At 59.5% G+C, this 15,288-nt stretch overlaps 1 protein-coding gene across 10 annotated transcripts in view; it reads left to right on the top strand.

The window, feature by feature from the left end:
* The window catches only part of MYRF (myelin regulatory factor), a 36,711-nt gene that overhangs the window by 6,200 nt on the left and 15,223 nt on the right, over window positions 1-15,288 (top strand). For 9 of the 10 annotated variants that reach the window (XM_050756873.1, XM_050756874.1, XM_050756872.1 and 6 more), the window contains exons 2-7: window positions 7,334-7,421; window positions 7,680-7,943; window positions 11,347-11,408; window positions 12,323-12,602; window positions 13,595-13,845; window positions 13,924-14,047. In XM_050756873.1, the coding sequence (XP_050612830.1) occupies window positions 7,334-7,421; window positions 7,680-7,943; window positions 11,347-11,408; window positions 12,323-12,602; window positions 13,595-13,845; window positions 13,924-14,047 (1,069 nt within the window). The remainder of the gene's footprint in view (window positions 1-7,333; window positions 7,422-7,679; window positions 7,944-11,346; window positions 11,409-12,322; window positions 12,603-13,594; window positions 13,846-13,923; window positions 14,048-15,288) is intronic. The other variant, XM_050756875.1, reaches the window with a different exon arrangement.

Raw genomic sequence — 15,288 nt, 5'->3', positions numbered from 1 at the left:
CATGCACAGGCATGCTCGTACCTCAGGGCTTTTGCACCGGCTGTCCCCACCATCTGGAACCTTCTAGAATGCTAGGCATTTTACTGCTCTTGTCATCTGACTGTGCTCCTTAGAATGTCAGCTCCATGTGGGCAAGGCTTTTGTCCCTTTTGCTCACTGCTGTAGCCCCAAAGCTGGCCACTATGCTTGCCTGACACACAACAGGTGCTCAGTAAATAACTGCCAAATGAATGAAGGCACACAGATGAATGTGGGTGTGCGCATGTGTGTGGGTATGTGAGTGGGGCGTGCCGCTGTGTGTGTCAGTACTGTGTATGCGTGAGTAGGGGGCATGTGGTACGTGATGATGTGCATGTCAGTGGATACCTGACTGCAGTGTACTCTTATGTACACGTGTGTGAGTTGCAGTGTGCCTGCCTGGGGCCATACCAGTGCGTAGGCACAGATGGGCACAGGTGACCCTGGTGGAGACCTGTGTCCACCCCAAGCTGCAGGGTCTCTACCTGGCACCTGGTGGCCTGCCTGCTCTGGTCCCTGTGGGAGAGAGTAGGAACAGGTCCTAGCCGCTGGCCTTGGTGCTGTTGGACCTGGCTTTGGAGCATGTTGGGGCTGTGAGTTCAGCCTTGTGTTGACCTGAGGACAGGGTGGCAGCTTCGTGGGGACTTGGAGTGGATGTAGCCATAGCCCAAGGGTGGCTAAAGATTTCTGGGACTCGGGCTGGGTGCGGTGGCTCACGCCTGTAATCCCAGCACTTTGGGAGGCCGAGGTGGGTGGATCACAAGGTCAGAAGATTGAGAACATCCTGGCTAGCGTGGTGAAACCCCATCTCTACTAAAAATATAAAAAATTAGCCGGGCGTGGTGGTGGGCGCCTGCAGTCCCAGCTACTTGGGAGGCTGAGGCAGGAGAATGGTGTGAACCCGGGAGGCAGAGCTTGCAGTGAGCCGAGACTGAGCCACTGCACTCCAGCCTGGAGATGAGACTCTGTCTCAAAAGAAAAAAAAAAAAAAGATTCTGGGTCTCCTAGAAGAGAAGGTTCCCCGCCTGGGCCGGTGGCTCATGCCTGTAATCCCAGCACTTTGGGAGACTGAGGCGGGTGGATCTTGAACACCAGTCAGGAGTTCAAGACCAGCCTGGCCAACATAATGAAATCCCGTCTCTACAAAAAATGCAACAATTAGCCAGGCATGGTGGCACGCACCTGTAATCCCAGCTCCTTGCAAGGCTGAGGTGGGAGAATCACTTGAACTCGGGAGGCGGAAGTTGCAGTGAGCCGAGATCTCGCCACTGCATTCCCGCCTGGGCAATAGAGTGAAACTTTGTCTCAAAAAAAAAAAAAAAAAAAAAAAAGTAAAAAAAGAGAGGGGTCTCTGTAGGCAGCCTGTGGGGGCTCTTCTGCATTTTTGGTAAGAAGTTGGGAGAGAACAAAGACTACTGTGACTCAGATTGAAGAACCTGATAGAAAAATGGCTCAAGAGCCCCATCTTTGTCAGGTGTGGCTACTGGGCCCAAGCTGACTGAGGATTTGATTCGGAGAGGCAAAGGGTTGCTTACACAAGCAAACATTTGACCTGAAGGCATTTTGACTAAGAAGGCTCTGGTCACAAGTTGAAGCCTAAAGCAGGACAGCTAGCAGTTATAGATCTTTTTTTTTCTTTTTTTTGAGACAAAGTCTCGCTCTGTCACCCAGGCTGGAGTGCAGTGGCACGATCTCGGCTCACTGCAACCTCTGCCTCCCGGGTTCAAGTGATTCTCCTGCCTCAGCCTCCTGAGTAGCTGGGATTACAGGCATGCACCACCAAGCCTGTCTAATTTTTGTATTTTTAGTAGAGACGGGGTTTCACCATGTTGATCAAGCTGGTCTCAAACCCCTGACCTCGTGATCTGCCCATCTTGGCCTCCCAAAGTGCTGGGATTACAGGTGTGAGCCAACGTGCCTGGCTATAGATCATATTAATAAGAAGACAAAGTCCAAACCAAAGGAGCTGAGGCCTACAGTGCCTTGCCCTCATGTAAACTGGTTGGGAGATGAGCCACAGCACTAGGGGCTCTCTGTGACTGGGAGGACGGGAGGGGCTGCCTGGGCAGGCAGGGAGGCAGTCGCAGAAGGCTGACCCACTGGAAGGGATGACTGGGGCCGAGGCTGACAGGCTGGATTATGCTGTGCGTGTGTAAGAATAGCAGCAGAGTGCTGGCCATGCCTCAGAGGGACTTAGGAGAAGGCACGGAGGCCCCTTGGAGGCTCCGGAGCAGGTGTGCAGCAAGGTGGAGGGGCCTGGGAGAGAGGGGACAGCCTGGGTGGAGGCGTGAGGGCAGGAAAGGAGATGGGAGTCCCAAGAGAGATGGAAAGAGGGCGGTTCACCCTGACTTCGGAATGGCCTCCTGGGGGTCACCTCGTTTAAGGCTCACTCCATGGCAGGGATTCGTGCTCCATCTGATGGAGAAGGAAGCCAGGTCTCAGGTCGTTTGCTGAGGGTCATAGCCATGAAGTGGGGAGTCCACATTAGCAACCAGGCCTCTTTGAGTCTGGGGATCTCTCTGGGCATCGCAGTTATGCCCAGATGGGCTGTCCCCTGACCGCTACCACCCTGGCCCTCAGCTGCTGCCTGAAGCTAGGGTACCCCTCAGGTTCAGATGCCCCGAGTGGACACTCAGAGCAACTGGGGTCTTTGGGAATGCGCCTGGGCCCTGGTGCCCTCTGCACCCCAGGTTCGGATCGACAAGGCCTGGCCAGCATCCTCGGGACCCGGCCCACCCTACCCACAGCCACGTGGCTGACGGGATTTCCGCCATGTTTGGGGCATGAATTGACAAGTGCCCCATTGACGGGGCAGGGGAGGGGGTGGGCAGGGCACAAGCCTCCCACTGTGCCGTGTCCCCACCCTCCCCCGTTCCCTGGGACAATGGCCGAGACTCAGCCAGCGGCCACAGCTGGTGGGGGGCGGAGGGGGCACATGAGCACAAGGAGGGGCGGAAGGGAGGGGTCCTGGGTGGAGGGACCACCTGGGCCCCTGCCTGCTCTCATCCTGCACCTGGCTTGGGTGGCCTCCATTCCTTTCGTGGCCAGCTGGGTGGCCTTAAGGAGAGGAGGAGAGAAGAGGAGAGGGGAGAGGAGGGGGTGCCTTCCCATAGTCTGGATCACAGCCTGCCTGGGAAGGGGCAGCGTCTGGCTCCTGTTCCAGGCAGGTAATAAAGGGCCTAATTAATGAGGAGCAGCTGAGGCGCATAGCTCAGCAGGGCAGGGGCAGGACCTGGAGGGGCCCTGGGTAGCCCCAGCCCTGACCACAGCATGGCCTGGCTGAGGTCCCTCACTGGCCACTTGGCTCATCCACTCTGTGAACATTTCCTAGGTGCCTGTTGTGTGCTGGCATACTATATCCCAGAGAGACAGAACAGGGCAGCGCTCATAGCCCAGCACCTGCCCCTGTAAGCTGTGGGCACATGCCTATCCTTTCTGAGCCTCAGTTTCCTCATCTGTAAAATGAAGAAAAAGAAAATCACCTACCTTGTAGGGTTGGGATGAGAATTCAATATCAGCCATGTAAAGTGCATGGCACACGGCTGGGCACAGAGCAGCCACTGGGCGAGTGAGCTGTGGGTGGTGGGTGGGTGGTGGACAGACGCCCATCCTGCCCAACAGGGTGTGTGTAGGCGGGAGGGTAAAGAGCTGATGAGGAATTACAACGCCCCTGCCCATCCCTTGCTAAAGAGAATGGGAGAGTCACAGATGGCCTCTTGGGGGAATTTACATTTAAGACAAAACCTAAAGCGTGAATAGGAACAGCGTGGAACGGCACATGTGAAGGCCTTGATGTGGGATGGAGGATGGAAAGGAGGCAGGGGCCGACCGCAGGGGCCGACCACTGAGAGGAGGGGAGGGAGGGGACCTGGGGAAGGAGAAAAGGCAGTCGGGGGCAGGCAGGAGACCATGTCAGGCCTTGGACTGCCAGAGGGCTCCAGATTTCTCCCAAGCAGTGGGAAGCTGTTGAAGGGTTTGAGAAGCGAAGGACAGAGATGCTGGTTTGTGAGCTCATGGTGCTGTTTTCGGGTTATTGGGCCCTGGGCGGCATCTGGCGGGCCCGGCTTCCCTTCTCTCAGAGGGGTCTTGAGGATCAGAGTGAGCCATGTGGCCCATGTTCCACGTTCTGCCTGGCAGGTACCCCTGGCTGGGCTCCAGTGATATTCTGGGGCTCTTTTGGGAGCAGTGGGGAGAGGTGCTCCCAAGAGGGTGCCCATGGGACCCTGCCCCCGTCCTGGGTTCTTAGGGGCTGTATCCCAGCCTCAGCAATCCCTGGGCTTTGGCAAGCCCCCACCCTCGTCTTGTCCACCTGGAATGTCTGTTAGAAATCTCCAGTGTGGTTCACGGGCGGGCTGGGGGCCGAGCAGCGTGGGGAAGAGACGACGTGGCCTCCAGGGCTTCCAGGAGAAGGTGTGGGGTCAGCGTTCCTCAGGAGGCCCTCCGAGCCCCCAACCCTCAAACTTCTTCCCCACCCACTGGCCTCCCCGCAACGCTGCCCCATCAGTTCCCTCCTCCCACCTCCTTCCTCCGTCCTCCGTCCGCCCGGACCCTGGCACGGGAGGGTCCCTCCTCCCCCAAAGCACATCTGGTTCTCGTTAGGGTCTCCCAGGATGCCTCTGCCTGAGGCCCCCTATCCCGAGGGAGGTGGGCAGGAGGATTAGGGGCGATTAGGAGTGCTCCTGGCCAGGAGAAGAGGGGGCTGGGTCTGTTATAAATAGCAACACTATGGCTGCATCAGCCCATCATTCACTGTAGATTCCAAGTTCAGGCTCAAAAACTTGCAGCTTCAGTGGCCAGAGTGGGGGTGATGCTCCAGGTGGGGTGGGGAAGGCACAGCAACCGCTAGCCACACCCTCCCCCTTGGAGTCAGGCCCCTGCACCTGGCTGGAATCCTCCTTGCTGTGTTGCCTAGGGTAAGAGACTTGACCTCTCTGAACCGTGGGGATGGTGATCATGTACCTATTTGAACATTCCCACTGTTTAGAGAGGGAAAATGCATAAAGCACTTAGAATCGTGCCGGGCCTGGTAGGCAGTCAGTGTGAGCTGCAGTCACTGTCACTGCCACTGTCTTTGTCATCATCACCATGATGAGTTGAGAAGCACTGGGAGATACTCACTGTGAGCCACTGTCAAGTCACTGTCTCTGTCACTATCAAGTCACTTGTCTCTGTCATGGTCACCATTCTGGGCTGGGAGGGTTGAGTAACACGCTGCAGGTGAAGAGCCTGCAGGATGCCTTGTGCATAAGAAACTCCTGTGATTAGGCTGGGGACGGTGGCTCAGGCCTGTAATCCCAGCACTTTGGGAGGCTGAGGCGGGCAGATCATCTGAGGTCAGGAGTTCCAGACCAGCCTGGCCAACATGGTGAAACCCCATCTCTGCTAAAAATACAAAAAATTAGCCGTGTGTGCTGGCGGGCGCCTGTAATCCCAGCAACTCGGGAGGCTGAGGTGGGAGAATTGCTGGAACCTGGGAGGGAGGCGGAGGTTGCAGTGAACCGGGATTGCGCCACTGCACTTCAGCCCGGGAAACTGAGCAAGACTCCGTCTCAAAAAAAAAAAAAAAAAAAAAGTAAAGACAAGAAACTCCTGTGATTATTAATGTATTTGACTCACAAAGTGCCTGGCACACAGTAGGCACTCAATAAATAGGACCTGTGGTTACGGCAGGGTGGGGCCTGAGCAGAGGCAGGGTCCTGGAACCCAGGCACGCGCAGTGGCCACGCCCAGCTGGAGAAGCTGCTCTTGCCCCGGGCCGCACCGCCCTGAACAGACATTGGTGGTGCGTGGTGGGTGTCCCTTGTTCCTAGCTGGGTGAGCTGGGGGTGGGGGTCAGCAGGAGGGCCCTGGCCTGTCGCAGGCAGCGCGTGACTCCTAGGAGGGCTTAGCCGCTCATTAATCACCTAAGCGGGGCTCAGCATTCTTGAAATGCCGGCTGGGGCCAGGGAGGGGCCTGGGCGGGGGGCTCCCAGGGACCCCAGGGCTCTGGGGCTGGGAAGTGAGGACGGCTATTCTGACCGCTGAGCACCCACTAAGTGGCCAGCACTTCACACACCTCATCTCATTTCATACTCAAAACAGCCCCATGAAGCCCTAGCTGTACGTGTCCCCATTGCACGAATGAGGAGACTGAGGCTCAGAGAGTGCGTGTGACCTGCCCAAGATCACTCAGCAGGGAGTGGCTGAGCCAGGATTTGTTCCTGGACCTGTCTGAGCTCAACAGAAGAGGGCAGACCCCAGACTCAGGCTTCAGAGGCCTGTGGGAGGAGCCCTCCTGCCTCAGTGGGGCTGGCCAGCCTGGGTCAGCTGTGTAGGTGGGGCTGTCCTCCATTATCGGGGTTGACGCATCTCCCACGTCAGCCCCCTTATCACCCCGCCCTCTGGCTCCCCCCGCAAGGTGACCCTGGGAGGGGAAAGGCCGGCACCTCCCCCGTCCTCCCTCATGATGCCCAAGAGCCCTGGCTGCCTTTCCTCTAGGGGCCCCTCCCCTTGGTGGGGCCAGGGCCAGCGCAGAGGGCCCAGGAGAGGGCAGCAGGCAGAGGAGTGGAGCTCTGGCGGCCATCATTCCCTGCTGGGAGCCCGGGGCAAGCCCTTCCCTCTCTAGGCTTCTGCCTCCTCTGGAAAAAGGGGGCTAAGTTCCCCAGCCCGTGCCCCAGAGGGTGATGGGCATATCCAGTGAGGGTGCAGGGAGCTCTCCTGATCCTGATCCCCACTCCCCGCTGCGGCCAGGGCCTGGGTGCAGGAGGCTCCCACAGCCCTGTGGGCCCCCAGGATATACGGTCCCACTCAGCCAGGCCTCGTGCTCCTGCGTGCCTGGAGCTAGGCCATCTGGAACCGACCCCTGGAGGACAGGGCAGGACAGTGCCTGTTGGGTCTGAGCCATCCCATCGAGGGCAGTGGGCACCGATGGGGCTCTCAACTCAGTAAGCACCTCATTTGTGCCTCACAGCACCCCATAAGAGAGAGGGACAGTGACCCCATTTGACAGATGAGCGGAAAGGACTTGCTCCCTGTCACACAGCTAGAAAGGGGCGTGGCAGGATCGGCCTCTCTGTACCCAGATCCATGCCCTGGGCCCCTCTCCTCTGAGACTCAAGGGGGCCTTGTGCTGGGGCGGGGGTCATTATCAGCGCTTCCTGGAGGGGTGCCAGGCAGTGGAGGTGAGAGCTGGCCCCCACATGGATACTTGGGTGGAGAGGAGCAGGGGCGTCTGTTTTGGATGGCTAGCCTGGGCAGGGATGGAGGGCTGGTCCCAGATGCCCAGGGTCTGCAGGGAGCTGGGCCCCTTCCCTAGCCCACCTCTCCTGCCCTGCAGGCCACGACATCAACGGTGCCCTGGAGCCCTCCAACATAGACACCAGCATCCTGGAGGAGTACATCAGCAAGGAGGATGCCTCCGACCTGTAAGTGGCCCCCTTGCCTGCCCTGCACCTGCCCAGCCCCCAGCCCTTTGTCTCTCTTCTGTCACCAGGGAGGTCTGAGGGCCGGACCTGGGGTCTCCCGTGGTCCCACCTGTGGTCCCACCTCTGAAAGCTGCTCCTCGTCCTTTCCCAGCCACTGACTCCTCCGAAATCTCCAGAGTTCCCTGCGGGGAGGGGGCGGCTACTTCCCTGCTGGGGCCGGGGTCCTGGCTGGAGCTGAGCCGCTACCCTTCCCCGCAGCTGCTTCCCTGACATCTCTGCTCCAACCAGCTCGGCCTCCTACTCTCACGGGCAGCCTGCGATGCCCGGCTCCAGCGGGGTTCACCACCTGAGCCCCCCTGGGGGTGGACCCTCCCCGGGACGCCATGGTCCCCTCCCACCCCCGAGCTACGGCCCCCCGCTGAACTGCAACAACAACAACGGCATGGGCGCTGCCCCCAAGCCCTTCCCGGGGGGCGCCGGGCCCCCCATCAAGGCCGAGCCCAAGGCTCCCTATGCCCCAGGGTGAGTGAGGGCAGGGAGTAGGGGGATACAGAGGCCTAGGTGCAGGCAGGGAGCAGGGCTGTGGCCATGGCCTGGGAGGTCCTGGACACTGGCCTGGCATGGGATGGGTTGGGTGACCGGCTGTGTGTGGGCAGGTGAGGGAAGGGAGGTTGGGTCCAGGCCGAGGGGGGGCTCCTGGGCTTTGTTCTGAGGCACTGGGCAGCCATGAAGCTTCTAAGCAGGGGAGTGATGAGGGCTGACGTAAGTGCTAGAAAAATCTCGGTGCTGTGTGGAGAGTGGACAGGAGGTGGCGGGACTGGAGGCTATGACTGTTTACCTTCATGGGAACACCTGCATACCCGTGCACACATGCCGGGCCCACTCACTCACGCATCCAGCGGACGTGTACTATGGCCACAGGAGTTGGACCACGGCTCAGATGTGGCACCTTAGCTCCCCGCTACCAAAGCAAGCCTCATGGAGCCCAGAACCCAGGCCCTTCCCCTAATCTTTCTGAGGAGTCCACACCAGGGGCCTGACCCAGGGCTGAACCTTGGGACTGGCTTTGACCAAAGGTTCCAGGCAGCCACCCGCCCAGCCAGATGCCAGGGCAGCCCCCGGGGCACATGTTCACAGTGGGAGGCTGGGAGCGTGGGTCTGCAGGGGAGCTCAGGGCAAACATAGGGGCCCCTGTCTCTGGGTAGAAAAGCATTTAAACACTAGGTGCATGAACACTGTGTTCAGACAGCCTGGCTCCAACTTCAGCTTTCCCATGTACCAGCCATCTAACCCATGGCCTCAGTTTCCTGCGAAGTGAGCCCCCAAATGCTTACCCCTCAAGATTATCGTGGGAAGTAAGCAAGGGCACAGAGGAAGCCCTGGGTGCATGGTGGCCATGGACACATGGCCGGCCGTGCTTCCTGAGCTCCCTGGCTTCTGGGGGGAAGGGAGTGGAGGCCAGGCTTGGGGTGCCAGGGGTGAACCTTTGCTGCAGAAGGCAAACTGTTTGCTTGAGGCGGTGAGGCTGTTCCTAAACTACAGGCCCCTGGGGGCAGAGGGAGAAGAACTAACATTTGGTGAGCGCCTGCTGGTGCCCGCTGCTGTATCACGTGCCTATGGTTGTGTGAGCTCATCAGCCTTCCCAGGTATCCAGCTCCTGGGAGACCCCACAAGGAGCCCTGGCCACTGCTCCTGTCAGGATTTTAATGGCACACTGAGGCTCAGAGAGGGAAAGCGGCTTGTCCAGAGCCACACAGGGACTCTGTGGCCAGGGCCACTCTAGGGAGGGACCCAGGGCCAGGCCTGGGTCTAGGTGATAAACAAGAGAGACATGAGGCTGGGCGTGGTGGCGCACACCTGTAATCCCAGCACTTTGGAAGGCCAAGGTAGGCAGATTGCTTGAGCCCAGGAGTTCAAGACCAGCCTGCAACATGATGAAACCCCATCTCTACAAAAATTACAAAAATTATCTGGGTGTGGTGGCATGTGCCTGTAGTCCCAGTTACTCCTGCGGCTGAGGTGAGATAATAGTTTCAGCCAGCGAGGTAGAGGCTATAGTGAGCTGTGATCTCGCCTGCCACTGCTGGGGACAGAGTAAGACCCTGTCTCAAAAAAAAAAAAAAAAAAAAAAGGCCGAGCACGGTGGCTCACGCCTATAATCCCAGCACTTTGGGATACCGAGGCAGGCGGATCACCTGAGGTCAGGAGTTCGAGACCAGCCTCAACATGGAGAAACCCCACCTCTACTAAAAATACAAAATGATCCAGGTGTGGTGGTGCATGCCTGTAATCCCAGCTACTCGGGAGGCTAAGGCAGGAGAATTACTTGAACCTGGGAGGCGGAGGTTGCGGTGAGCCGAGATCACGATCCAGGTGTGGTGGTGCATGCCTGTAATCCCAGCTATGCAGGAGGCTGAGGCAGGAGAATTACTTGAACCTGGGAGGCGGAGGTTGCAGTGAGCCGAGATCGCGCCATTGCACTCTAGCCCGGGCAAAAAGAGAGAAAGTCCCTCTCAAAAAAAAAAAAAAAAAAAAAGGCTGGGCACGGTGGCTCACGCATCCCAGCACTTTGGGAGGCTGAGGTGGGCAGATCATTTGAGGCCTGGAGTTCGAGACTGGCCTGGGCAACATGGCGAAACCCAGTCTGTGTTAAAAATACAAAAATTAGCCGGGTGTGGTGGTGCATGCCTGTAATCCCAGCTACTTGGGAGGCTGAGGCACAAGGATCGCTTGAACCCGGGAGGTGGAGGTTGCAGTGAGCAGTGATTGCGTCACTGAACTCCAGCCTGGGCATAGAGCAAGACTCTGTCTCAAAAAAAAAAAAAAAAAAATACAGACACACGGCTCTGCAGTGGATCCTGAAGCCTAAGTGGGGAGAGGTATTCACCACTACATCCCCAAGTAGAGTAATAATCAGATGCCAGAGGAACTTAACAGGAGAGACACAAGGTGCTGTGGACTTGGGGCATGGGACTGCAGGGACTGCAGGGTGTGAAAGCCCTTCACACATTACAGAAGGCCCGGGCATTGTCAGGGAAGTGCAGGATGGAGTGGCAGCGCAGGGTGCCTGAGGCTGTGGCGAGGAGAATGGGTTTGAGTCCCATCCATGTTTTTGTATCATTCACACAAAACCTGCAGAGTCTGTCTTCTTGAATAGTTGTATAGGTCTCTACACGAGGCCCCGAAGGTGGGTGGGTGGCTGGCACAGGGTTCAAGGGGACTCTGGAACCAGTCCTGGGGCTGTGTCCACAACAGGGCCATAGCCTCTGGCAGTTCCCTGGGCATGGGAATGGGGAGTTGCTCCAGATGTGGGGACCAGGGATGGCCAAAGAGCTGGATCCCATATGGCCACGGCCTCCCACTTGCTGGGCGAGCTCAGGGTTCACGCAGGACGTGTTGACCTCTTAGGTTGAGTTTGTTCTTTTTCCTGAACACTGATAAAGTGAAACCTGCAAGAAAAAAATAAACCCAGGCCTGGTGGTGCTGGCTCCCTTCCCAGTTCACACCTGCCTCTGGTGGGGCAGCCCCCCGCGACCTGCTGAATGCCCCAAGGCCCAGCCCCCTAGGGCCCTGCGTTTCCAGGAAGCTGTGGGGCTTCAGTGGGTACAGGAAGAGAGAAGAAGGCCTGGCCCTCGGTCTGGGGCGGGAGTCTTTGAGTCCCTGTGCCATCATCAAGGACACTAGTAACTGCCCCCTAAGTGCCTTGTAGGTCTAAGGGGCAGCCCCCTACCCACAATTCGGCCCCAGGCCCTGCCAGGCACCCCTATGTGGGTGGTGCAGAGAAATGCCCCTGAGGGTGGATGTGAGGAAACCTGTGTCCCCAGCTTCTGGGGGGCTCTGGGACCCTACCATGCAGAGGAGCTGCCCAGCTGGAAGGCGGGGGCTCGGCTGCTCACCCCCCGGCCCCTTCCCCTGGCTCTCACAGCACACTGCCGGACTCTCCCCCAGACTCGGGCTCCGAGGCCTACTCCCCCCAGCAGGTGAATGGTGAGTCCAGCGGGCACCGCCCTCCTGCTCCAGGGTTCGGGCAAGTGGTTGGGGCGGCCTTATCAGGGAGGTAGGGGAGGAGGGAGGGGGCCAGCGGCTGCACAACGGGCCGAGATTATCGCTGGTCAAATACTCCCTGGCGCTTGGCTATTGTTTCCCCACGGGCGGGTGGGGAGCCTGGCCCTGCCTCTGAGCAAGTATCCCCGCGGTGATGCCACCCGCCTGGCCACCTGCGCCATCATGGACGCGCCCTTCAGCGGTAAGTGGGTGGCTGGGGAAGGCCGTGGCCACGGGTGCAGCCTGGGCGCAGGCTTCCCAGGCCGGGCCCACCTCACCTTAGAGGGTGCTCAGGGGTGCCCCGGCCCCCAGGTGGCCAAGAGCAGAACCACCGCGGGAGCAGGCTCCCCGCAGTCGGGATTGGGGTCAAGAGTTCTGTTTATCTTACCAAAAACATCCCTGGAATGCCTCCTGGGGAACAAAGGGAGCTGGGGCCTCCCCACTCAGGCCGGGGGGCTGGCCCCTGAGAGCCCAGAAGAGGGGCTGCCTGCCGGAGGGAGGAGCACTGGGCAGGCTTGGGCTGGGGGTCTCCAGAGACTCCTTCCTGAGGCCCAGAGGAGGAGCAGGCCTCAGAGGAGATGGGGACGGAGGGGGACCTTTAGATTTGACTTGGATCCTCCTGGCCCAGCCTGGGGGCAGGAGGTGGCTAGGATGGGGTGAAGAGCTGCCCCTCCTTGGACAGGGTCGTGCCTCCCTGCTCAGGCCTCTAGTAGGTGGCTGACCAATGGCCCTCCCACCTAGGGTAGGTGGGGGGCAGTCCCCGGGCTTGGCTCAGGACGCAGTAGAAGCAGCAGACTCTGCCTTGGGGAGGACGGTGCGGTTGGTCTCACATGTCCGCTCCCCCATCTCTCCTGCAGAACCCCATCTCCTGCGCACGATAACCCCTGAGACGTTGTGCCACGTGGGAGTGCCCTCCCGCCTGGAGCATCCGCCCCCACCTCCAGCCCACTTGCCAGGCCCCCCGCCACCCCCACCACCTCCACCTCATTACCCTGTCCTGCAGCGGGACCTGTACATGAAGGCCGAGCCCCCGGTTCCCCCCTACGCTGCCATGGGGCAGGGGCTGGTGCCCACTGATCTCCACCACACCCAGCAGTCCCAGATGCTGCACCAGCTCCTGCAGCAGCACGGAGCTGAGTAAGACGTGGGCGGCTGGCTCCCTGGGGTGGGAAGGTGGGGTGCAGGAACCAGGGTGGGCAGGGCGACGGGCAGGCCAGAGAGGGAGGCAGGGACCGGGATGTGCCCAGGGAGGGCAGAAGGCTCTGCAGGGCAGATGGGGGTCAACATATTTACACACGTTTGCCCAGCAATACCTTGAGGGGTTTACAGCCATGGCTAATTGCTCACAACTACCTTATCTGGTGGGCACAGGTAGGTAAACTGAGGTTCTGATGGGGGAAACGTCCCGCCCAGATCATGAGCCAGGACTGGGCCCGGGGCTGTGCTCTTACCCACACCCCAGTGATTTTGCAGCTGTCTCATGGAACCCTCAGGGTTCTGAGGAGTCTTCTTCCTAGACCCAAGCCCAAGCCCCCCGCTCTGATTCAACCTGCATGATTGTCTTTTCTTCTGTTTTACACGGAGATTCCATGAAAGGTTTAGTTCAAAGGAAGGTTCTGCTGTCAAAGCATTTTGTAAACCAGAAGGGGAAGGAGTGCTGTGCAGTCCCCTTTAAATTCCCTGCCCCAGGAAGCTCCCCTTCCCTGGCTTTTGTCGCCCAGGCCCTCTGTGGCTTGTTTCTGATCACGGGGCCTGCTCTCCGTAGAGCCCCTACTATAAAGGGTGACCTTGAGTGTGACACTGCAGGCAGGGACAAACTCATTCATTCCTCAAGCGATTGCTGTGATTCCGTGAGCCAGCCCAGTTGCTGGGCATGATGGAGACACCAAGTCAGGTGTGGCTCCTGTCCACAGTCTAGGGGAAGCAAAGAGTGATGGAAGCAGAAAATGACAGTACAGAGCAATGGGGAGTAGGAGGAGGCAAAGCCTGAGGGCTTCCTGCAGGAGGTGTCCTCTGGGCGGGGCATATCCTGGCCCAAACAGGCTAGAGAGGGGAGAGAGGTGGATACTACCCAGTGGGAGGGGCTCAGGGAAAGCCAGCCCCCATGGTGCACACTTCTGTCCCCCCAGGCTCCCCACACACCCCTCCAAGAAGAGGAAGCACTCCGAATCCCCCCCCAGCACCCTCAATGCCCAGATGCTGAATGGAATGATCAAACAGGAGCCCGGGACGGTGACAGCCCTGCCTCTGCACCCCACTCGAGCCCCATCCCCACCCTGGCCTCCCCAGGGTCCGCTCTCCCCAGGCCCTGGTTCTTTGCCTCTCAGCATTGCCCGTGTCCAGACACCACCTTGGCACCCGCCAGGTGCCCCCTCCCCAGGTACATGGCTGGCCAGCCCTTCAAGGTGGGGTGTGGGGCCCAATGTGCAGGGCCCACATGGGCGTTCCCTCCCTCCAGGCCTCCTGCAGGACAGTGACAGCCTCAGTGGCTCCTACCTGGACCCCAACTACCAGTCCATCAAATGGCAGCCCCATCAGCAGAACAAGTGGGCGACCCTGTACGACGCTAACTACAAGGAGCTGTGAGTGCCTCGCGACATTGCCCACTCCTCCAGCCCACCCCATCGTGGGATGCCCCAGCCCAGGACCCCATCAAGGTCCTAGAGCAGGGCCTGGGAGCACTCATTTCACAGAAGAGCAAACAGGCTCAGGGAAGAGCCAGGACTGGCACTCAGGGCTCCTGACTCCTAGGCCAGCCCCAGGCCTCCCTGAGAAGGTGATGACTGCCAGGGAGGGGCAGCTGGGAACCAAGTCAGGGAGAAGTGGGCAGATGGGTGCTTTTTCCCGGCTCCTCCTTCCCCGCCTCCTCCCCCTGCATTCCAGGAAGGTAGCCGGAAGCTGAGCCCAAGCGGGACCCTCCCGGCAGGCCCTCCCTAGAGGGAGGGAGGAGGGGCTGGGGAGGATCAGGTCAGAGGCTGCCTGAGCATTCCTAGTGCCCCCTCAACACCAGATGGCTCCATCTTTCCAGGCCCCAGGCCGGGAGCCCTGTGGGGACTACTCCCGTGGCTCCCCCAGAAGGCCAGTGGGCCGGTGACAGGGTAACGTGGATATGGCCAGGCCTGGGCCAGCAGATGAGAACAGCTGCATGGAGTTGGGTGGTGCAGGCTTTGGGGGAATTCTTAGCCAGCAGCCCCAGGGCTGGGGGCATCTGGCTGCTGGGTGGCTGGAGGGTCCCGTGAAGTCCTGCCAGGTGGGGCTGCAGTCGTATGGCACTCCAGCCTCTCTGGCATGGGGAGGAAGCCCCCTACTCTCACCCCCATACTCTTTGGGCCACCCTTGCCACCCAAGGCCCTAAGGCCAGGAAGCTTGGCAGCTGCAGCCCCGGAAGTGGCCCAGGCACTTCCTGGGTGCTTTGCTAGGTCAGGCAGGTGGGTGGAGCTCCGGGAGGGAAGAGGTGGTGAGCCCAGGCCTTTGACAACAATGGCCAGGCCCAGAGGCCTCTTCCCACAAGTTTGGAAGCATTCTCCCTGCCCAGCTTCCTCCGGGCTGGCACTGGGCATTCCTGTGACCACTCTTGTGCCTGGGGACCTGAGTGAGGGTGCGCTAAGCCACAGGCCAACAGTTGCTGTTTTTTTTGAGACGGGGTCTTGCTCTGTTGCCCAGGCTGGAGTGCAGTGGTGTGATCTCGGCTCATTGCAACCTCCGCCTCCTGGGCTCAAGAGATTTTCCTGCCTCAGCCTCCCGAGTAGCTGGGATTACAGACGGCTAATTTTTGTATTTTTAGTAGAGGCGGGGTTTCACCATGTTGGCCAGGCTAGTCTCG

The sequence above is a fragment of the Macaca thibetana genome, chromosome 14 (assembly GCF_024542745.1).
Source record: "Macaca thibetana thibetana isolate TM-01 chromosome 14, ASM2454274v1, whole genome shotgun sequence".
NCBI lineage: Eukaryota > Metazoa > Chordata > Mammalia > Primates > Cercopithecidae > Macaca > Macaca thibetana.
The sequence above is the reverse complement of the archived record's forward strand: the minus strand, read 5'-3'. Positions and strand labels throughout refer to the sequence as shown.